Below are 26,324 nucleotides of genomic sequence, written 5' to 3' on the forward strand. Positions count from 1 at the left end.
TCGCTCTCCGAGATAATAACAAGATAAATTAACATATTTTAAAAATCACTAAGTATTCTTTGTTATAACAACTATTAGTTATATAAGATGTGAACGTGATAGGCCGGAATCCAACGGATGTGGATTCGAGTACCACCCGGCGTTGTATTTTTCCAAGATTTTTTTAAATTGGTATATTTCTGAGGTATTTTCAAATACAATTAAGAATACTCTGTGACTGTCAGTGATGTCTAACATTTTTGACGACAATTTTGCGGTAATTTAATTTGTCTATGTTAGATAATGAGTCGCGCAATATTGAGCGATGTGATTAACAAAAAAAATATAGAGCCAAACCGTACTATACGTGCGTACATAAAAAATACTTTATTTAAATAATAAAAAAATACTTTAATTTTTATGTTTGTATTAATCAATACCTACAAAAAATGGCAACAACTGGTTCCAAGTGTGTAACAGTGAACATAAGAATTTGGAAAAAGAAAAATACAATCTGATTGCATAACGCAAATAGAACGCAGTATCTTCAGAATGCAGATTTTACGATTTTCAATGTTTCGGTTCTTTACACTTTTATCGTTTACCTTGCTATTCGTGTCCAGTATCACCGTGCTTGTCACTCCCTACCACTCATATTATAACATATATATTTTTAAATATCTTTTCCAAAAACCTACATACAGAATCAAAGTTGAAAGCTTTTTTATAGCTTTCCTTTCTACAAAACATTTTTTCCGCATAAATAACATCATTTTTTGCGTTCTATCTCCATTTTGCAAACGGTTTTCCGTCAAAAGAAAATTTCCGAGAGAGCCGACAGCTTTTTTATCGGTCAACGTAAAAAGATCACCGAATATAAAAATCCGCCAAGTTTCTCACTTTTCCATGTGCTATGTATCGACAGAACCCTTCAAAATTCCGAGACGTTCTTCTTCGTCCCGGTTGAGTTTCTACAATTATTATTCTTTCGCGTGCTAGCAGAATTTCTGCGGATTACAACCGTGATACGTGTACCATGGGTTCACCACCGCTGCCCTGTACCAACTTAATTACTAAAAACAAACAAAAGATATTCTTCATGTATTTATTCATCATATTGTATAAATGTCAAAGTGTCAAGTTAACAATGTTAAATTGTAAACGAAAAACGTGTTTTATACGTCATAATCAAAACACTTTTATGTGGAATAGATTCAAATTGACATATTTTAAAATACCACCAAGTAAACGATGAACTAACTGTAAAGATTAATAAACAATATATTTGTATCAGTAAATGGATACAATCTTATTGTCATTACTGTACGTCTTATAGATTTAATAACATAAATGGCATAATTATTATTACTGTCAAAAATATTTCGTAGTGAGAAGCAATTTATAATCTGTAGGCATATTTAAATTAATAATTCATTCAATAAATTTAATAATAATTCATTATTTTCTATATTGTATAGGACTATGTATTAAAAATGTTAAGTAAACAGATATTGTATATTAAATTGCCTAATTGATTAGTATTATTATATTTTGACAGAAGTCGTGATTATGTTTTTACTAAAATGCGCAGTCAAAATAAATTAAAACCATACTACTGTGCATTTCAATAATGATTTGTATTTGAACGTGCCATTTTATCTATTGTATTTTTCAACTAATGAAGTAAGACGGTGAGTAGGGGATAATTTATATAATTTACTACATATTTATGCCATAATAGTTAGGTAATATAATAAATAAACTCGTTGTGCAAGACAGAAAATTCTGATCTAATTTAAAAAGTTACGTTTCGTTTTCAACAATGCAGCTGTTTGATGTAATTTCTAACCACTAAATGTTGACTAATTTTACGTGACAAATAATTTTATTATTATCTCTGCTGGTGATATAATTAAAATTTACTTTCACGCGTAGTTTTCCTTGTAGAAAATTGTTAGCAAACTTATATGGTATTCATCAATCTTTTTTTTATTTTGTGTGGAAATAATTTATTTATGTAAGTATATCTTGTGAAAATCAGGAAGATGAAAGTTAACACTACTAAAGTATTCTTAACAGTAACTAACAATACAAATAAAAGTATGTCTGGAAAGCACCCAGAATGTAGTTAATATTATCAATGTATCAGTGTATCACAATCATGGCCCCCACATCATGAAGCGGGCCTCCACGCTAGGATCTTAGGCGGGGCCCCCTACCTATCGCTAAGGATAAAGGCACTATGATGCTCTACAGTAGCGTTTTATAAATGGTGTACGCGGTAAAATTAATGTGTATATTTACTAGTGTTTTTTGTATCTTTTAATACATTCATTTGAATTGTGGAGTTGTCGAGTATCGATACACAATTAAAAATTGTATCATACAAACACATAATTTTAAATAATAACATTATTGAAGGAAAATAGCGCCGATGAGAGCAAATTTGTGATGTGTGTTTATCTCACTTATCTGGTCGAGTCACCACGCCGGGCCCCTCCTGAGTCCGGGCCCCCAGGGTAGAGTCCTGACAGCCCTCCCCTTGTGGGGGCCATGATCACAATACTTATACTGCGCACCGGTTCATCCATATATTCGTGTGTAAATTGTACTTTCATATTCGAGTTCTGGCACAAATTCAATAATCAGGGAATAGAGAAGTAATATTATTGATGTACTCCTCTTTATCCCAAATTGATCTTAAATTTCTGCTTTCATTTTACTGGGTCTTCCATTGCTCGTCTCAAGTCGTTCATTAGCAACATGTATCTGGCATTCCTACCTACAATATATCCCCAGAAATATTCCGGTTTTTTCATGGGTCTCTTTCTATCCTTTTTATGGGATTAGAGAGTCATTCATTCGTTTCAGATATCCCATCTAGCTCATCTGATATTTTTTTTAAATTGAGATTGAATAGCTTTTATATTGCATATGTATTGAAACATAATATAATTATTATGGGTTGAGGCATTCATTTATTTCAGATGTCCCATCTAGCTCAACTGATATTTTTTTTTTAAATTTAGATTAAATAGCTTCTATATTGCATATGTATTAAAACATATTAATATATACCATGGGTTGCTGACAAAAGTTGGTAAGTCGATAATTTAGGTATTTAAAGTTAACAACGGATTATATGTCTATATATAAATATACAGATAGAGCACAAAGAAATTTGTGTTATGCCTGAATTTAGATGGCATATCAAACTTTCAAATTGCAATAATTACTCCATAACATGATTTCGAGACTTATCAACTTTTGGCAGTAACTTAACGCCATTGGCAACGACGATTGAAAGGATAATAACTGTAATGAAATTGCTTTGGATATTGATATATTCTAATTATGTTTCGGTTGACGTTGTTTTATAATAATAAGTTTTTAAACTTTTTTACTCAAATTACCCTATTGTTTACATATTATTCAGATATTGTTAGAAGATATTTAAAAAAAATTATTTGTCACATTGTGAATGCTTTTAATTAGTACTTAATTTGTAATATTCATTATAGTATTATTATGAAACATAAATAAATTTTAATTAAAAAATATATCCTCAGGATACACCCATTTTATTATAATTTCTAACTGGAAAATGGGTCGGTACTTTTTTCAAAAAATATTATAGTTATTATAGCTAACAGTAATCTGTAAGAATCACCACCATTACAATGTTGTTAGAGTTTGTTTTAAGTACATGGGTATACTATGTATTTATAATAATTATTCTCTATATAAATAAAGTAAGTAAAAGTAATGAATATGGAATGTTTTAATTGTAAAATCCGATTCGTATATAAGATAACATATTATACAATGCCAAAACCAATGAAAATCAGTACCTACCTATCCATATTAATTATTGACTTATTTCTTCTTTCAGCCGTATACCTCGCCAGTGAGCCACCATCAGAGCGAATATTTAGAGGGATGATGCGAGCAAAGTCACCGCCGATTGATGAAGATGCAAGTGACTTCAGAGATCGACTAGATCTCGTCTTCAAGAGAAGTGAACTGAGGACTGGATTTCTCATCAGCGAAATTCTCGCTTTAGACAGGTAAAGCATAATATACTTATTTACCAATATTTGGCAACGTAAAAATAAGATTGTTATGAAAGGTAAATCGAAAAATAGTACATACCCATAATTTTGAATGAATAATTTGTATTGTGAAGCGTTATGATTGTACCTACGATCAACCATACGTAATGTTTGTTTTATATGTACACGAATAAGTGTACGTACCTATGTCATTTCTACATACTTACTGTTGTCTGAAATGCATCCAATTAACGACATAAAGATATTTATTAATATACATAATTTTGAAAATACTTCTGATAATATATAATATTATAACCAATAGAAAAAAATCTTTTTTGAAAAAAGTAAGACACCCAGCAGGATCGAACCTGCATCTCTCGGGTTTCGCGCCCATGCACATATACCACTATGTTATGGGCGTCATATGGTGTAATGGCTCTTAATACTCTCTGAAACGCTTTGCAAAAATAAGTTACTATTGGCGATTGGCTTTTGTATTTTAAATCAAAGTAGGTATTACTTTAATTACCTACTAACCGACGTCACGGATCACACCAAGATGTTTTTAAAACTAGATATGTTCAATAATTGGAATGTTACATTCTTCAATCTTGTGAATTATTCGTTGAATAAAAAAAATGGTTAAATAAAGATATTTTTTTAAATCAATAAGTTAATAATCGATTCTTATAAATACTACATATTTATTAAATAAATAAATGAAAAAAAATATACATAATAATAGTATGTAGGTATGTATGTATTTAGCATGTACCTACTGCAGGTAGAATTGCAAAATAATATTTATAATTATGTAACATAATAAAATGTAAAAGAAAAATACCTACTTACACTAGAATTTACTAAAATAAAATTGCAAGAGTAGGGATCATTTATAAATTATATAATATGTATGTACTTCTGAATAGTATCTTCAAAAGTGACCTTCTTTTGTGTCATGCGTAAAGTGTTCAATCAATGTGTCCTACCAGCGCTCACGTGTGAAACATGGACCCTTAATGTAAGATAAATTTTAAAATTACGAGTAGCGCAGCGTGACATAGAAAAGCGCATTTTGGGCATTAGGTACGCGAAAAGACAAAAATATACCAATGGATAATAATATATTATAAAAGAGTGGGTACGCAATGTGATAGAGGTTGCATAGCAGATGAAATTTCAACGGGCTGAACATGTCGCTCTGCGAGTGAAGTAAACGACCACAAAGACGCCAAATCCGCTGGATAGACGAACTCATAAATTTATGTGAATGTAAGTGACCGAGACGAGTGGAGAAAGTAACGAGAGGCCTTCATCCACCAGTAGATCGACCTCGACTAATAATGATGATAATGACGTACATTATAAATTAAAATACATGACAAACACTGAATTTGTAAATATTTACAGGTAGTGCATTGATGAGTCGTGCAGTGTTTCCACCAATTGGTGTCTGAAATGAGGAAAGAAACATTATTATACTGACTAATAATATGTTTTAAACTACTTACGCGATAGATTGATATGTTACAAATAATATTTTATGATGCCTACTAAAGATTATGTTATGGTTTTTTTTAATAATACGCCTAATGCTTTTTAAATGGACACTTTAGAAAGTTATGAACCATTTTTGATTGATTGATTAGATATTATATAAGATAAGTCAAACATATTCACAAGTATGCAAGAAAAAAAGGAAATAAAATCTTGAACATGACTTGGCGATTTGTAGTTATTTATGTTCATTATTTGGGACAAAGAACTGCCAATCAGAAATCCAACAACGATTTAGATATTAGCCTATAAACTGCGTAAAAATAGGTTTTACGAGTATAAAATATTCGTGACCATAGTGAATATTATCACACCGACCAGTTTTCATAATGCACCTAAGGCCGGTATTAGACTATCAAAGATGTTTTATAGAATTTATTTTATCAGCATTCTTTTATAAAACATAAGAGATAATATTGAATAAAAGTTATGTTTAAAAAATGGATGTTAGCTTGTACGTATCCAGGTACAGTTGGCAAGATTGCACGCATGAATCAAAAAGGTTTGGAAGCTTCTGAATTTTCATGCGACAGTAGGATTTTTTCGATCTGCGCCTACGCAGTAGAACGATAGTGGCCTGCCGGCAAAAAACGAACTATGAACGAATTTTCAGCTTGACCGATTTTCACTACCTGTCAAATAGTACGAAATGGTAACATAAAATGATACCATCGCGTCTCGATCACTCTTAAAAAAGAATAAATTGGAGAGACAGTCAGCACTTTTACGTGTAAATAGTAAGTTATTGTCACGATAGTTTAAAATAATCACTATTGCTGCCAGTAAATCCATGCACGTTATCACCGGCCTTCCGCGCGCTCTTAAGCGGAGATGGCAGGCCGTGATAACGTCAAGGCCAAAGCGGGGGTGGGAGACAGAAACGCACGGGGTATTTTGTCAAGGCTGGTTTATTTTAAGTCGTTACATGTAAGGCTGCGAGCACACGGCAAAGCGAAGTTTCGGATTCATCCGCCAAACGACGTTTGCGTTTTATTTGCGTTTTATTTGCGAGCCGATTGCGTTTTAAATGCGTGTCAAATGCGTCAAAATTTCGACAATGCTGTCCAAGAGAAAACACGGTTTTCAAGGGGATTCATAAACGCCTTTTTTTGAAACTGCACCCTGCTGCGAGAGTATTTATCTTTCATTACAGTGGCGTACAAGGGTAAATAAATCAATATAAAATCAGTACGTAATATTGCATTATACCTACATTTATTTTCCCACTATTGCTTCTTTTGGAGCTGGACTGTTTTATATCGAAAGCGTTTTGAAAATTACCTATTGTTGAGCCTATTATATACCATCATCATCAATACTATCGACCGAGGGTACTTGATGGAGTTTGAATTTAAATTCTAATTGATTTAAGTTTTGTACTATTATTATTTATTAATACAATAAAAAAAGATTATAAGTTAATACACGAAGAAAGGGTAAAAACCTTATTACCTAGATACCTACTAAGTAAAGGATTAAGTACAAAAACATAATATTTTGAATAATTTGAATATTTGCAGTATTCTAAAAACCTGTTGTAAATACTATTAATACATTCGGTAGGTAAGCAGTTTTAAAAAATATAATAAAAAGTTGTGATACAGCACAGCTATGAGAAGAAGTATTTCACGAGAAGAAAGTCTCGCCATATCTATACGGTAAACTAAACTATTATTATTTATTTTGTAGTATGTACTTATTTAATTAATTTTTTTATTAGTTGACACTGTCATCTTCTATAGATACACTAAAATGGAAACGGGTACTAATAATAATATATTGAAGTGAGAATAATGAATACCCACCTACTACTATTGATAGGTATGTGCTTGTGTACTTGTATCGGTACAAGTATATTTATATTAATTATTGTTTTTTTGTTATAATATATTAGTTGCGATTAATTGACAATAAAATTTAGATAATTTATCTATTTAGCCGCTACAGTACCATATTATTCAATTACATATTCAAAAAAAGTTGGTAGTTATGAATTCAAAACACCTTTCATAAAAAATAGATTGAAATATTAGTAGGTATACCATCATCAATACTATCAACCGAGGGTACTTGATGGAGTTTGAATTTAAATTCTAATTGATTTAAGTTTTGTACTATTATTATTTATTAATACAATAAAAAAAGATTATACGTTAATACACGAAGAAAGGATAAAAACCTTATTACCTAGATACCTACTAAGTAAAGGATTAAGTACAAAAACATAATATTTTGAATAATTTGAATATTTGCAGTATTCTAAAAACCTGTTGTAAATACTATTAATACATTCGGTAGGTAAGCAGTTTTACAAAATATAATAAAAAGTTGTGACACAGCACAGCTATGAGAAGAAGTATTTCACGAGAAGAAAGGCTCGCCATATCTATACGGTAAACTAAACTATTATTATTTATTTTGTAGTATGTACTTATTTAATTAATTTTTTTATTAGTTGACACTGTCATCTTCTATAGATACACTAAAATGGAAACGGGTACTAATAATAATATATTGAAGTGAGAATAATGAATACCCACCTACTACTATTGATAGGTATGTGCTTGTGTACTTGTATCGGTACAAGTATATTTATATTAATTATTGTTTTTTTGTTATAATATATTAGTTGCGATTAATTGACAATAAAATTTAGATAATTTATCTATTTAGCCGCTACAGTAACATATTATTCAATTACATATTCAAAAAAAGTTGGTAGTTATGAATTCAAAACACCTTTCATAAAAAATAGATTGAAATATTAGTAGGTACACTAACACGAAATTACCTGATATAGTCTCATTACAATAGCTATCTTTTTAATATGTAGCTATTGAATTCTAAGCAATAATATTCTATTGGAAATATGAACAGATTTTAAGGGGAGATATTTCAAATGTTTATGAATAATATGTTTTAAATGTTTATTTAATAAAAGATACAATAGGTATAATAATATATTACATTGTTCTAACAAATTATATACAAAAAACCTATAAAATATTTTAATTAAATTATATCTGTTTTCCCCATTGCATTAACGCCACTGTGAAATTCTTGATGACACTAATTAAGAAAGAAGGAAGATTTTTTTAATTTTTAAGTAATAAATTATGTCATACAATATGTGCCGTATTGTGTTCGCCAACTTATAGCTATTATGGATATTAGTACTTTTTGTTTTCACCGTTAGTGTTATTATGTAAGAATTTATTTATTGCACTATCCGAAGAATTAAAAAAAACCTTTTTTTGTCGCCAGTGGCGAACTAAGATAAATAAAATATAAAAATATAATATGTAAACAATACCTACATAATTATTAAGTATTTATTTTTTACCATTTTACCTATATTTATTTTTTCCACTATTGCTTGATTTGGAATAGAATTCTGTTATATTATATCGAAAGCGTTTTTTAATTTGATGATATTTTCATAGTGTAGAAATTATTTTTAATTACTTTCATGCGGATTTTTGTTAGCTATACGCAAATGCAGACATAGTCCAAATAAGCATTAATCATTCAAGTGAATCTTTCTGGTTGCAAACAATTCATCATGACTTCGACAACAATAACAATACAGAACATGATAAAACAGAACAGCCAGGTTTTCTCCAGGTGTTCTGTTTTGTCATGTTCTGTTTTGTCACTGTCCTGTTTTGTCATGGAACCGACTGAGATTTAACATTCTTCATATTATTATATATGACAATGTGCTAGGTGCAGATTGCGTAGGCTTAAACCTTTACATTATACCCAAGTTTTTAATGAAAAATACCCACTCATCCGGTCATGAGTTTGTCATTGGTAAATAAAATTTATTAGGCCTTTCTGAACATAATTATGTGGTTAATCAGTAATATTTCTTAATACGCGCCCCCATAAATTTCAGCTTTCAAAAGTTCGGTCCTGGCCTAAATGGGAAGATTTAAAAGAACATGTGGTAGGTAGTATATTCATGGCACGTATTGTATGACATAATTAATTACTCCATTGCTTCAGTGGCGTTCATGCAATGTAGAGCAACAGATATAATTTAATTAAAATATTTTATAGATTTTACTGTAGCGGGTGAATAGATAAATTATCTAAATTTTGTTATCAATTAATCGCAAATAATATATTATAACACGAAAACAATAATTAATATAAATATACATGTACCTACACAAGTACACAGGAACATACCTATCGATAGTAGTAGGAAGGTATTCATTATTCTCACTTCAATATGTTATTATTGGCACCCGTTTCCATTTTAGTGTATCTATAGAAGATAAAAGTGTCAACTAATAAAAAAAATAATTAAAGAAGTACATACTTACTACAAAATAAATAATAATGGTTTAGTTTACCTTATAGTTATGGCGAGCCTTCACGCTTAAAAACAGATTAAATTTAATAAAAATATTTTATAGATTCGATACCTACATAAAGATTCTACTACTAAAAAGGAGGCATGATTCTATTAAAGATACATACTTATTTAATATCGAATATAACCAAATGCATACCTACTTGTATTCTTCCCAAAAGAATGGTGTTATTTTAAATATGTATTTCATATAATATGAATAGGTAGGTGGGTAATTCAATACGTATCTATAGGTACTTATATAAATATTTTCGGTATAGGTATATAGGTATTCATCAAAAATTATTTAAATTTGCATATTACGAACTATACCTTAACATTGTTTATTCGTTTTTTTTTTTATTTAGTGAGTAGTTACAGTTGGTGACATCTCTCATTAGTTAATATTATTAAACTCCCAACATATTGCACAACAAGAAAACTATTGTTTACGAGAAATGACATTTTAATACGCTTACCTACCGAATGTATTAATCGTATTTACAACGGGTTTTTTTAGAAACACTGCAAATATTCAAATTATTCAAAATATTATGTTTTTATACTTCATCATTTACTTAGTAGGTATCTAGGTAATAAGGTTTTTACCCTTTCTTCGTGTATTAACTTATAATCTTTTTTTATTGTATTAATAAATAATAATAGTACAAAACTTAAATCAATTAGAATTTAAATTCAAACTCCATCAAGTACCCTCGGTCGATAGTATTGATGATGATGGTATATAATAGGCTCAACAATAGGTAATTTTCAAAACGCTTTCGATATAAAACAGTCCAGCTCCAAAAGAAGCAATAGTGGGAAAATAAATGTAGGTATAATGCAATATTACGTACTGATTTTATATTGATTTATTTACCCTTGTACGCCACTGTAATGAAAGATAAATACTCTCGCAGCAGGGTGCAGTTTCAAAAAAAGGCGTTTATGAATCCCCTTGAAAACCGTGTTTTCTCTTGGACAGCATTGTCGAAATATGGACGCATTTGAAACGCATTTAAAACGCAATCGGCTCGCAAATAAAACGCAAATAAAACGCAAACGTCGTTTGGCGGATGAATCCGAAACTTCGCTTTGCCGTGTGCGCGCAGCCTTATTGTCGTGGCGGTGGGTTGGTCATGGCGATGCAGTCTTTTTGGCTGGCTGTCCGGAATGCTTTAGCTTGGTATCTTGCTTGGCGCCGACACGGTCCTTTTGGCTGGAGAATAGGGGATGCTGGCTTGGCTTCGCGTCCGAGGCGAGCAGAGATCCTGGTTGGTCGACGTCTGATACGAGAGAGAGCTTTTGCGGGCGATGCTGTTGGTTCGGCGTCACGGGAAAGAGAGAGCTTTTCGCGCGCGTCCCACTGTCAGATTGCCGGCATTAACGCACTCTCTGTTTTACCGACGAATCGACTAGTGGCGGTGCGAGCGACCGTTTTTGACAGGCCGCGTCTGTGTTTGGCGGGATTCTGAAGAATTTGAATTTACGATTCTTTGAGGCGGGCTTCGCTCGGCAGAGGGTTGCGAGAACCGCGTAGAGTGGACGTAGGCTGTGGTATTTTGGGAAATATGATGGTTCGGTCTGCCCTTTGAGGTGGTCTCCTGTGGGAGACCTTCATCTGGTATCAAACGACCTCTCCGGGAAACGACCGAACCGTCGTCTTTTCCATCAGCCTACCGTCGCTTGTCCTTTGGGGCCGATTCACCTCTGTGCGGCTTTGACGCGTCCGATGGTCTTGGCGTGCTTGAGGCTTCTTTGCCTCCTAGCTGCTGAGGTTTCCACTTCCACATGGTGGTTCCCTTGGATCGGCCAGCTCGTCGCATCCTTGGGTCGTCGAAGAGTGAGGTGGGTCCTGTTGCGCCTGCTAGTCGCCGTCATTGTGTGACTAGAGACCAGGGCACCAATCTCAGCTTCCTCGTGAGGTTTTCGCGGAGGTGTCAGACATGTCAGTCAGGGACACTCCGTGATAGCGCCGGTTCCAAGAATAGACGTCTGATGGTGGGGTCCGGTGTTGGAAGTGGGACCTTGAGTTCTTGAGCGTCGTCTTCTCGCACGTCCAAGGCGTCGAAGCGGTTTGGCCATAGGTGTCGTGGTTTTAAGGCGGGCGTGACATCCTCGCTGGTGTCAGATGTTTGTCTTGTTGGTCGATTAATGCTGGGGGTCTTGCTGCGTCACTGGAATCTTAGCTTCCGCTTCAGTCTTCTTGGTCCCTCAGGTTGCAGATCCGATGTAGCCTTGGGCCGTCGGCGATTGAGGCGGTGTCTGATGTATCTGCTGGTCACCGCCGGTTGGGCAACCAGAGACCAGGCGACCAACCTCGGTCTGCCGTAAGGTATATCAAGAAGGTGCTGGGCGTCGCGCCGGGGCACTCCGTGATAACGCCGGTGCCAAATGGTAAGCGGCTGGTTATGGGGTTTGGTCCTGAAGCATGACCTTGAGTCTTTGCGAGGAGCGTCGTAAGGCTCGCTAGGCTTGATAAGGCTGGTGGTTATGCTAGGCGAGACATCCGCGCCGGTGGCAGATGTTTCGCCTGGGTTTGAGGTACGAGCGCCGTTGGCTGGCACCTCGCTATGCTAGGTGACGTCGGTTACGAAGAGCGTCGGCGTCGGTAGCCGGGGCATCTCCGTGTAGCGTCGCGACGCCGTTGGCCATAATATCTTATGTATTCCTCCGTGGGCCAGGGTCAACGGGTGATACCGCTGGTCGGAGGAACATAACGATGCTGCTGATTCATGGTGCTGTCACGTCTTTTGATGGAACCGATGTCCATGCTGATTTGCTATCCAGGCTGTTGCTTCTGTCAGGCGCCACTGGTGTGCTGAATTCCAGGTTTTGGGACCACGCGGTTTTTTTTGCGTGGCCCCCCAGCATTGTCTGGCTATACTTTCCACATCGTATGAACTTGCGGGAGTACGTTCCACGCGATCTCGTGTGTCATTTCCGTTGCGAGGAACGTATCGCCGCGTGTCTCGATGTCGCGATTGCACGCGCGAAACAAGGTCAATTTGACACTGTAAATACCGGCCGTGTGTTTCTCCCCCGGTAGAGTGAGTACTCGCAAATGTCAGTGTTTGAGGAAGTTCACAGTTGTACTCACTCTGCTGGCGTATCTCAGGGTCGATGCTGGCTCCGGTGGACACAATTCTGCCCACAAGCCCCACGTTGACGGGCGATCAACTTATCACCGGCCTTCCGCGCGCTCTTAAGCGGAGATGGCAGGCCGTGATAACGTCAAGGCCAAAGCGGGGGTGGGAGACAGAAACGCACGGGGTATTTTGTCAAGGCTGGTTTATTTTAAGTCGTTACATGTTATTGTCGTGGCGGTGGGTTGGTCATGGCGATGCAGTCTTTTTGGCTGGCTGTCCGGAATGCTTTAGCTTGGTATCTTGCTTGGCGCCGACATGGTCCTTTTGGCTGGAGAATAGGGGATGCTGGCTTGGCTTCGCGTCCGAGGCGAGCAGAGATCCTGGTTGGTCGACGTCTGATACGAGAGAGAGCTTTTGCGGGCGATGCTGTTGGTTCGGCGTCACGGGAAAGAGAGAGCTTTTCGCGCGCGTCCCACTGTCAGATTGCCGGCATTAACGCGCTCTCTGTTTTACCGACGAATCGACTAGTGGCGGTGCGAGCGACCGTTTTTGACAGGCCGCGTCTGTGTTTGGCGGGATTCTGAAGAATTTGAATTTACGATTCTTTGAGGCGGGCTTCGCTCGGCAGAGGGTTGCGAGAACCGCGTAGAGTGGACGTAGGCTGTGGTATTTTGGGAAATATGATGGTTCGGTCTGCCCTTTGAGGTGGTCTCCTGTGGGAGACCTTCATCTGGTATCAACGTGTACAGGCGCTATTGTTTCCATTTAATATTTTTCGTATTTTACAATGAATAATGTGTCTCGGCCAATGTCAGTAGATCTACTAATAACAACATGGATAATAATAATATTGGATCAAAGTTGAAATTTTTTGTTTTTCAAGATACTTGTAATACTGTAATAATAGAGCGCCTAGGCTTAGATAACTAATCACCTAGTAAAATCGTTGATTTTTTACATTTTGTTCAATTTACTGAATTTTGATAATGACATTTGGTAATACTGCAAAACAGTCTTTACCATAGACGGCATAGACAAATATAAAATTGCAATGATTTATATGTTGTATAATTCTTCATAGAGTTTAAGAACGCCTACAATTTATACAAAGTAACGATAAAAAATCGTAATTGCTGGGAAACATTGCTTTCTTGCATTATGTTAGTGTACCTACACTACCTACATGGAAAATATTATAAACAAAATGGTGATATGAAGTGACATCTACCGCCAATATCGGTGTATAATCTTACATAATTTTCAACAGATTATTTTGTCAAATTATCTGCGGATAATTACGGATAATAAGTTTAATATTTCGTCTCTGTTCTGGCAGAACACACTAACTGGAGAATACTAGTTTTGAGTAATTTGACTTTGAAGTTGTTAAGATGTTTGAAATGGTGTATCATGTGAGTTTATTAAGTAATCGTAAAAAGGATGACTTTAAAATAAAGACTGTTTATTTATTAAGAGGGTTTCCAGACGGTAAAGTTTGAAATAAGGAACATTTTGGTATAACTAACTCAATATGTCATTTTTTCGAATTAGTGTCTTCTGCCAGAACAGTGACGATTTATTCCTCTATTTTTGACAGCGATATCAAACATTGTCATATCGCGGTAGGTATTTCTAGTTGGTGTAAACAGGAATATTGCAATGTAAATAGGTACTACAAATAATAACGTTTTATAGGATATTAAATGAAATGTTTGTAATCTTTTGAAAGCCGCACCACTCGAAGTGTGTCGCCTTTCTCTCCTTTGCAATTGAGTACTGCGGTTTATAAAAATGCACGTCTCGCTGCGAAATGCACTTGTTCCTTTGGCACGAATTTACTCGTGTCACCACACAGTGTTTATAAATATACGCTATTAATCTATTTATCACGAAGCCCTGCGCTTTGGATATGGAACATCAGCAGTCTTTTACGCATATGAATGTTTCAGGAGAAGGTACGCAAGACTGTGGTCGAAACGCACTCAAGTGTGCTTTGACATTGACTTGCCCATGGGAAAGAGGAGCACGAAGAAATAACAAAAATAAAAAATATAAATAATAATATACCTATGAAAGTAATAAAGGACAAAGCTAATTCAAAACAGACGAGCATTATAATATATTGTGCGGAGATCTTCACGCCCGTAGTAAAACGCCGCATTTCAGCAATAAACTTGGTATTATAGGTATAAGCGATATAAAGTTTCACAAAATTAGTTTATTTCGTCGATAGCCATTTCGATTGTAATACTAGAGTTTCAACAAAACGAAATAATTATTATCGACAAGAAAACTAAATCTGTAAAAAATAATTTTATATATTATATACTTACTTATAGGGCGAAATCTTTACGGTGATAGGCGGCGGCTTGGAGAACTGCATCCCCTTTTCTCGCGTTTCAGTACTTACAATACTTCGAAATCGAAAACCATAGACAAGATACGACACGAGCGCCGCCGCCAGGTCTCACGTTAAAGATTTAGCAGTCTAGTAGAGAAGTAGGTATTGCAAAATGTAGTACATTCATTTGTATGTAAATACATAATGTTGAGAACTCTTAGCAACTTACGTAGGCAGGCCTTTCATCTGGAGGCTCTGGGTTCGATTCCCAGTGAGGTCACAATGATTATTTCACTCAGGGCTCGAAATAGAATGGGGCGCCGTTCTGGTTCGTGACATCGGTAAAATTATCGCTCCGTCTCGTGGAAAAAATAATTTGACCGCCTGAGCTAGATCGGTTATATTATAATAAAAAATCTAACACACTTATTTTTATAAAATACACATACAATATGTTAATGTCTTCAGAAAATTTAAATGTTAACTATTATAGATGATAACATATCAAACCAATTAAACTACCGATCCAAGTGTCTACTTTGAAAATAATTAATAATAACCACGCTATCTGACGTATTTGAAATTCCGTGAAAAATGGCTACCTACCGTATATAATTTAGTCTTGAATAAAAAAAAATACTTAGTTATGACGTGTGACTGTATTACATTTTGCTGTATAGTCATAGCAAATAATTACCTGTCATAAGTGCATTGTTCCGAATTCTGAGATTAGTTGTGATGGTTTTCCTATCGAAAAGGGATTTGCGAGCAACAAATGCCGACATTTACTCTAACAGCATCTAAAATGCCATTGAGCAAATTCCATTAGAGCGAATAAATGCTTTTTCGTCTATTACGTAAAACGTTATTATTTATGTCGGAAGGTCTTTGTTGTCAGACAATACAGGTTACTTTTACTATATTGATAAAAATCTGATTCAAATTAAAATTCAATCTATATAGAGGTAGTAGAGTGTGTTGTATGTACAATTTTCCAAAGTGTACGATAAAGATTTCCTACACTACTGTGACGTGTTGGTAGAGCACTCGTTTTTTATGCCGACCGTGTGGATTCGATACCACGTCTGGCAAAAAAATACATGATGTTCTTTCAATGCGTGTTTGTATCTGTGAGAAGACGCAATGGGCTGAGCGATTGATTAACAACCATTCTACACTAAAAGGCAATATAACAGGGCTCGAAATGGACCGGAACGCACCGGAGCGCCGTTCCGGTTCATAAAATCCACAAAATTATCGCTCCGTCTCGTGAAAATATTAATTTGACCGTCTGAGCTAGATATTTCATATAATAAAAAAATAACACACTTATTTTTATAAATCACATTTACAATTAATGTAGTTATAGTATTATATAGTTGATATTTTCAAAAAATTATCGATCGTTCCGGTTCGTAAAATTTTCCATTTCGAGCGCTGAATAACCTTCACTCTGAAGACGACTATATCTTTTTCTTTCATATTCCGTAATCATTTACCATCTAGCATTACTTTAATAATATAAAATAAATAATACTTTATTATTAAACGATATACTACTATATATATGGCACATATACTACATGTGGCATTTTAGGCCATTTTAGGCAATTTCAGAGAGGGATATAAATGTATACTTTTATTAGTGACATAAAGAAAAAAGTAAGTGCCTCATCTATGGCGATGCCGTACGTATTATGGGTGTTTACCATTATTTCATAAGGTCACAATGGGTCGGACGAATGGCTAAATACTCGTTTTAAATGTCTCGTCCATTAAATCGAAATTAAATCAACTGGTTCTCAACCTTTTCCATATCGCGACTCCCCGCTATATTAGCATAAAGATTTTTAAATAAAATTAGAAAACGATTATTATGATAGTTTACAATTTTAATAACACGTTATTGAAACATAAAATTTCAAACAGATTAAAAGTGGTTAACTATCGACATATCATTAAAAAAATTAAAAATACGTAGCACCACAGAATAGATTAAAAAATAGAAATGTAAAAGCCATCGCCATGGACCAAAGTTCTGAAGCTGGGTAGTTTATGGCCTGACCGCCATAAAACTGAAGTGAAAAAAACCGCGTCGACTGTTCCCAAAGATTGAAAGTACGTTGCATTAATGTGACAAACTAAAATACATCTTATTAATTAATATTAAAAATAGCATATTCTTTGACACGTGTTTAAGTTTATCCAATATTTTTCCACACTCGAGTTAATAAATGAATACGTGTATTAATTAAGGCGCTAAGTACCAAAAACATAAAAACTGACATTTGTATGGAAAAATGTTCTACATACCAACGCCAATAACTTCAACTATAGTCTAAGTGCCTCAAGCAAGTCAAAAAAATACAGCAAATTAATTAAACCTGTCGACGTTGTAAGTCCGTTAGCGTGTTTTATTTATAATAGTGTAAGTAGCACTGCAGTGGTCAACGGCATTCAATATAAAATAGCTGACGATGGTGTGTTGACACTTGCGAGTTCTTAATACCTAAAATTATAAAAGCTGCCGTGATTGATTCACACTGTAAAACTATATTTTTCAAAAGGTCTGCTTCATGAAATTTTACTGCAATGACTCGGTATTTTGTAACTACAGGCAATACTACTTTTTGGTACTTAGAGCCTTATTTAATACACGTATTCAAATGTGTTGTATGGATACATTACCTACTAACAAAATATATACCACTAAAACATACAAAATTAAATTTAGATATAAAAAGCGAATGAAGGTAATATAAGTTAGACACTTCCAAATAACTTAGATTAGTTAGAGTCTGATGTCCTATTTGGTTGATATTTCTGACACATTGGTAATACACAGATTTTTTTTTTCACACCATTTTACAACGTTTTTCTTAGCTCGTATTCTTATTTGTCCGGTGGTTCTTTGTCCGGTACAAATCTTGCAATCGATTTTTAACTAACTTCCCGACTAGCTAGACGTTTGAAACTTTTAAAATATATCAGAACACGATGCCAATACATTTTTAATACTTTTAGCCATCTTTAAGTAGAATCGAATTCATTTTCAGTTAATTCTGTTTTGTATGAAAAGTTATTTCGACACCATTATTGGTTGCTAAGCGGATGGTCCTAGCAACAAAATTATTAATATATACGTCGTGCGTTACTAATGAAAATGACATTTCAGTATTATTTCTTTCAAGTACAATTTTTTTTGATCGTTTAAGCTAGCAAGTCAAGTTTAGACGACAATATGCTTACCCCCACAACACGTCACTGTATACCACACCTACCCTTAGGGTAAGCCAGTTCCTATGTTCCATGCGTAGCACCGACCAATCAAGGAACCATATTTATTTTAAAATGTTAACAAAAGTGCGACAATTGTGAATTTTTACTATTATATAAAAGTATAATATGCAAGTGTTTCTTTTCATCAGAATTTATAAGTAGTTGCCAACTCGCTAGATATCATGTCGCGACCCATAGGTTGCGAACCTGTATTGCATTTATTTTAAAATTGCAATTTTCTTTCTTTTTCTTAATCGCTGTAACATTTAAAATTTACTCCCGCAGTAATCGATTCAATGAGAAAATATTGATGATACGAGGGTGGGTCAATAATTCCTTAGAAAAAAGCATTAAAACAGTTTTTATTTTTGTATTTTTTTTTATTTCTCAACATAATCTCCTTGGAGCTCAATACACTTGGTAAGACGTTTCTCAATATTTTTTAAACCGTCAGAAAAATAAGTTTTCGGAAGGTCCTCAAAATAAGCATTTGTCCGATCGATGACTTCTTCATTTGAAAAAAAACGTTGTCCACTTAGCCATTTTTTTAAGTTTGGGAAAAGGAAAAAGTCACTGGGGGCTAAATCTGGCGAATACGGTGGGTGGTCAACCAATTCGAACTTCAATTCTTCAATTTTAGCCATTGATCGTAAACATGTGTGAACACGGGCATTGTCCTGATGAAAGAGGATTTTTTTCCTGTTTAAATGAGGCCGTTTTTCTTCAATTTCGTTTTTTAGCTGGTCCAATAAAGATGCATAATAATCCCCTGTTATTGTTTTTCCTTTTTCCAAATAGTCAACGAAAATAATTTCACGTGCATCCCAAAATACAGTAGCCATAACCTTACCAGCTGATTTTACGGTTTTCGCCTTCTTTGGACATGGTTTGTCTTCGCAATCCACTGCTTTGACTGTTCTTTCGTCTCGTGAGTATAGTGGTGTATCCATGTTTCATCTACAGTCACAAAGCGACGAAAAAATTCATCCGGATTGCGTTGCATGAGCGACAACAGGGCTTTAGAGGCCACCACCCTATTGCGTTTATTGTCGACTGTGAGCAAACGCGGCACCCATCTTGCAGAAATATTTTTCATGCCCAATTCGTCATGTAAAATAGAAATGATGCTACCTTTTGAGATCCCTGTAACCTCAATTATCTCACTCAACTTTAATCTTCGGTCACTTAACACCATATCGTGGATTTTATTGATCATTTCTGGTGTAGTCACCTCTACAGGATGTCTTGAGCGTGGTTCATCCTTTGTTGATGTACGACCACGTTTAAATTCATTTAACCAGTTATAAATAGTTGCAAGTGAAGGAGCAGATATGCCGTGAACTAAATCCAACTCATTTTTTATTTCCTTTGCTGTTAACCCTTTTATATTAAAATGTTTAATAACAGCTCTAAACTCAATTTTCTCCATTTTCCATTTTTCCATTTTCCACAAGCAAATTTTTTTTTTAAATGTACGAAAAACACACAACAACCCGACCAATCTGATTGAAACTTCGCAGCATACTGAATCGGTAGTGCCGCTGCATGAAAACAAACCGCTTACAGTACTAGTCGCGCCACTTGTCGGCTTTTCTAAGGACTTATTGACCCACCCTCGTATTCGATTTTTTTTAAAATTTCCAAATACTTGTTATAATTTTGAAAATTCACTTAAATGGAAGCATGGAAAGTGAATTGAATATTTAATTGGAAATCGACCGATAACTGTTATTACTTACAAGCATAAAATGACAATAATTTCAGACACCATTTGTTTTATATGGCAAAAAATGTTTTTGTTTTTCCTCGTATCCAGGTATTATAAATTATACGGCATTTCCGCATACCCAAAATGGTTCCGGAACTTTTTCAGTTGCATTTATTTTCATAAAATATTACTCAGTTTGGCAATATCGCGCCTTAAAAATAAATATTAATGACTAAAATAAGCAAGCTTGACCAGTTTTTTATGGCCATTAGCCTCATTGGCGTTTACAAATTATTGTTGTGCCTTCCTATTCACAAATCGCTAAATTTAGAAAATTATTTAATAATCACGCCGTGATTACATACTGATTGTCACGATTAAATTTTCAAGTTTGAGAACAATGTAATATTTTTATGTTTATTTAAAATCACGTCAACATACTAATGTGAAAGACCAACCTGTATCCGTACAAATTCTCAAGCTTAATCAAAATACTATTGTAGAAAATTAATAATTACTAAAACATTTGTAAATTTGGTTAACAGTTAATTTGTAGAATTCTCTAGGTATTATAAAATGATAATGATATAAACTTCATTAAATTATATTGGTTAGTTCATTAGTCGATAGCCATTTCAGCTGTCATGTCTTTATCATAGTTTTATTAATAGTGTGGCAACTAATATAACTATCGACAAATAAACAGCGTTCACCATGTTGAATTATTGTTTCACCACACTGAGATAGATAACTGATTGTAGTGTGTTCTTTTTCATTTGAAATAATTACAGCTAAATATAAATTAAAAATATTTCAACAATTTGGGGTGAAGTGTGCGCCTAAAAATCGAACAATTCATAATACGAATCAGTTTATTTCTTCATCGTTTATATCTTTCTTCCCTTTCTTTCCGTATTTTACGTGGACGAATTCGTAGGCGAGCACTAATAATAAATAATATTTTATATGCCATTATCAGAAGCTTGGCTAGTCTAGCGCTTCCTCCCATATAAATATTATTTAATTATTTTTTTTAGATTTTTTTGAAATGGTTTAGAGAACATCAAGTATTTATAAAATGACTATTTTCATGCAATACTTTGATATTGGTGGATATTTGCTGTCTTCTGTGAGATCCGCTCCCAGCCATAAGTAACTTTGAATAGTAGTACCTACAGTACATAATTGTTAATTCTTTTTGTACACATACATTTGGCGCTTTTGACATAATTGCTTCATGAGAATGTTTTTATTTAAAAAAAAATTGCATTACAAAAATAAAATTATGTTTTAATTGTACAAAAAATCATAATAATCTACACGCTTTGATTGATTAATTTTTTTTAATGAATCTATCCTTCAATAATAAATAATCATTGCAAAAAGTTATTACGAGATCATAATTGTTATTTTACGAGAGCGAATTTAAAATTACTTTCTATCAACCGAGAGAAATTTCAATATGTGGGTAGATTACTTATCGAATCCAATTATTCAAGCCGTAATTGAATTTACATAACGTTTAATATTATTTTTATTTTTCATTTCATTGCATGCGAGTTAATTATAAATTTCACGAACACATACGCACCGAGAATATTAGAGTTCACATCAGGAACGCGTATATTAACTCATTTAGTACTTGAGTAGTTGGCCATTAGATATAATTAACGTGTTATTTAAATGTGGTTTTTAAAAAGTAATTAAAAGCTTTAGGCAGCAACTATGGCATTAGGATAATAATACCCCCTGGAACAACCCCCCCCCCCCCCATCTTGACTCAATAGCCCACCAGACAGTAATCCCATGTTTAAAAATAGTCAATAGAAAAAACCCCCGGGCATTAACAAATAAAAACTCAATTCCACACAATTAAAATAAAAATAGGGTTTATGTCCGGGGAGGTTTTTAAGACAGGGGATTTTTTTAACAGGGGATAATTTTTCTAGAACCAGTAAAAATAGAACACGATCTTTGGCCCATACAATATGCCCAATTTAAATTCTTTTTCACTGAGTTCTAAATTCGTCAATCTGAAAGTGGTAATAAATAAAAATTAACCATTTTTAGAAATGCCATTTGACGTATTTTTTAGCAAATAATATCGATTTTTAGTTGGTAATTGTCTAATTTAATAGTACAAAATATCTTGTATTGTCATATAATTAGTTTTATTCAATATTTTCATGATGTTAAAAGTTCCAAATGGCTCTACTTGATAATGTTGTATTTTAAATTTTTCCCCCTTTCCTCTCCCGCCGGCGAATTATTCCGCCGTGCGCAAACTTTCAATTTCTAAAAAAAATCTTGGTCTATCTATACTATATAATATACATTATGTTTATGTACTTATAATGTTTATATCTAAAGAGTTCATGGAACGAAATATGCAAAGTGCAAATAATATTATAATCACGATTCAGGCGACCTTTCGACGTGCCCATACAAAAAAAACTTATTCAATTTGAATATTATTTACCAACAGATGTTTTTAAAATGAAATTGATTTCAGATTGCAGAACGAAGACACAATGGTACACTTCAACGTCCACTTCGACCCGACCTATTATGACGTCGATGTACAAGATGTCGAGACTGTTCTCTTGAGAGAAATAAGACTGCACAATGAATCGAGATATTTTATGAATATAACTATTGACCCGGACAGTTTGGATATTCAGGTAGAGTAGTTCATAATATCTCGTATTTTATTAACACAAACAAAATAAATATACTAAACCAGGTGCTGGGATCGAGTCCGTGGCTCCAACTCCTTACCTCCGTAACTTGGATTTGTCTACATAATATGACAGACGCAGTTTCTTTTGTGGTTCGTAAAAAGTGAGACTATAGTATGGTGCCATGCCAGGAAGTCATCGTGGCTTCCATTGCTCACCTCCGTAGCTTAATACTCGATGGGCACAACGCGCGCACTTCGGTTTCGCCTGCATAATATGAAATACACGGTTTGTTTTGTGATTCGTGTACCTGAAACGATAGTATACATGAAAAATCATGGTGTGAGTAGAGTTGGGTATTTCCCGAGAAAATCTCAATCTCGATATTCGGGATTTCTAGAAAAGAATTCTCGAGAATTCTCGAGAATTCTCGAGATATCAGGAAATTTAAAAAACCTATAAAAATCCTAAAATCAGTGAAAAACAGGCAAATCCCAAAAAAATACGATTTTTTTTTATTTATGTGAGAAGACAACAAAATAGAAGTAGGGAAACAAAAATAATTCAAAACACTACTTATTAAAATGGAATTTCAAAAAACACAGACTGTCAATCGTTGTCTCTGACAATCGCATACGCTTTTGAGATACAAAATTCCCTGATGTTGCAAAAATTGCGCACATTTTGAATCGACGTTGGCTTAATTGTGTTAAATGCCCCGATCAGTCTTTGAAATTTTTGTATTTTCTGTCCACTTCTGAAATCCCGAATTACGAGAAAAGATTCCCGAGATCCGGGATTTCCCGAAATGTTAAAAATTTCAATTCTCGTGATTCCGGATTGAAAATCTCGAAAAATTCTCGATAATTCTCGTCGAGAAATTCCCGAAACCCAACTCTAGGTGTGAGTACAGAAATGTTCGTGGATTCAAACTTGGAATTGCAGTGACACTGTGCAAGCCAATGACATTATTAATGGACGACGCACTCAATACAGTAGCTAGCAAGTAAATTCGCATGTATAGGTAGACATCACGCAATTCCCATTATGCGATATCACGCATCGGGAATTTATAGCAATATGACCTTTACTGTAATGGCGTTAGAACAGTGTTTCTAATGTTAATGTTCATTTGAGAGAACCCGTTCGAACCGAACCATTCGGCAGACCCAACAAAAAGCATCAGGAATTTATAGCAATATCACCTTTATTGTAATGGCGTTAGAACAGATTATCCCATTCGGCAGACCCGACAATAAAGTGAGTGTCATTTTCTTTTCCAGATGATTCGTCCATATTAATGTCATTGGTGCAAGCGTCTTCGTCTCGTATGTATTATTTAAAGTTGGTCATTGGCTTCAAGAATATGCATGGTGCCAGTCAGTTTATTGGTTTTGTTGTCTTCTATGTCTATATACCATAATATGCATGAACCCTAAAGTAACAATACACACTATGGGTACCTACCAGTATTTTGTTTTGTTTGGTAATCCTACAATAAATACATAATACTTTAGTAAAAATCAGGGCACATAAGTCTTACAAATTTGTTTCTTTCATCTCCACCCCTTTGTGTACCCAATAATATGTTCGAATTCACTATGAATTCAATATGTGCTTCTAAAAAAAGACGCAGTTTGATTTGTGATTTATCCACCCGAGAAAGGTAACCGGAAGAGTCAAGTTTCCAGTCGCAAAGTGGTCATACCTTCCAATAATCACCACCTAATTTGTCGCTACGTTCATGGTTCAGTTGCCATTTAGACCTGGTGCTGAGACACTTTTACGTAAACCTACATAATATTATGAGAGACGCGATTGCTTTTATGATTCGTCCATAAGAGACTCCGGAAGCGGTCATGGCTTCCACTCCTCACCTGGATTGTACTTGTGGAAGTTTCTTTATATTATTTTATAAGAAATATTTATCAGCTATTCGCTCAATGTAGGAATTAGAACTATGCTCTAACTATATCGAAAGATGCATTGATAAAGTAACATGTGAATTATTTGCGAAATATGAAACAGTGACCCCCAGCCTAATAATCGAATAGTTTACCTTTCGACCACAGCGAGCCATAAATAAAAAAAGACATCCCGTAAAAAAATAATAATTAATTATTCTTGAATTTTTTGACATCTATTATGAGGATTCCTTTCCTTACTTTATTTTATTATGATTAATATCGCAAAATGAAATATAATGCAATAATTCAAATTGAGCAATACAATCTGCACCTTATTTTTTAAACGAAAAACGTAACCCTGACATGAATATTACATTATAGTACCTATTCAGGTAATGTATTTACCAAAATAAAAATATCTATTATTGTAATTTTTTGGATAAATTCTTAAAATAATATATTATTCTAATCTATTTTCGTAATACTATCACTAGAGATACGACGAACAATGCGTTTTATCCCTTAATATTGTTTTTTATGAACACCTTTTTTGGAATATTTGGCACACAGAACCTATTTTATTTCGTGAATTCAATTTCACAACGCATATTGTCTTGGTCACAGAGCAGATTAATAAATAAAAATGTAAAAGCCATCGATATTGACCATGATTTTGAATCAGGGTACTTTATGACGGTCAGGCCGTAAAGGCGAAGCGAGCCGACTGCCCTCAATATTGAATGCACGTTACAATGACAAACTTTAATGGATATTATTATCATACAGACGTACTTAACTATTGGAAATAACATATTCATTAACACGTGGTTAGGTTTATTCCATATTTTTCCACACTTGACATCCGTAGCCTGTTATAGTACCACACCATGTGACATATTTTACAACGTTTTTCTTAGCTCGTATTCTTATTTGTCCGGTACAAATCTTGCAATCGATTTTTAACTAACTTTCCGACTAGCTAGACATTTGAAACTTTTAGAATATATCAGAACACGATGCCAATGCATTTTTTAATACTTTTAGCCATCTTTAAGTAGAATTGAATTTATTTACAGTTAATTCTGTTTTGTATGAAAAGTTATTTCGACACCATTATTGGTTGCTAGGGGTCTGGGGTTCTAGCAACAAAATTATTAATATATACGTGCGTTACTATGGAACTCAATATGACATGTCAAGTACAATTTTTTTTGATCGTTTAAGCTAGTCAAGTCAAGTTTATATGGTTCAACAGAATGTTGTATATAAAAAGTTCTTTTTATCTTGTAATTATTTCGTATGTGGCTCCCAAAACCATTTTCAATATCGACCCCGTATTATATCCTTAAAATATATTATATTACATAACTA

The 26,324-nt window shown here is 34.2% G+C and overlaps 1 protein-coding gene across 1 annotated transcript in view; it reads left to right on the plus strand.

Moving 5' to 3' along the window:
- Window positions 1-26,324, plus strand: part of LOC147064541 (atrial natriuretic peptide-converting enzyme) — an 86,758-nt gene that overhangs the window by 54,776 nt on the left and 5,658 nt on the right. The window contains exons 3-4 of the mRNA XM_085958432.1: window positions 3,872-4,046; window positions 22,881-23,049. Of these exons, the coding sequence (XP_085814558.1) occupies window positions 3,872-4,046; window positions 22,881-23,049 (344 nt within the window). The remainder of the gene's footprint in view (window positions 1-3,871; window positions 4,047-22,880; window positions 23,050-26,324) is intronic.

The sequence above is a fragment of the Rhyacophila brunnea genome, unplaced genomic scaffold (genome assembly GCF_057557595.1).
Source record: "Rhyacophila brunnea isolate RB1 unplaced genomic scaffold, BYU_Rbru_1.0 scaffold_7, whole genome shotgun sequence".
Lineage (NCBI taxonomy): Eukaryota > Metazoa > Arthropoda > Insecta > Trichoptera > Rhyacophilidae > Rhyacophila > Rhyacophila brunnea.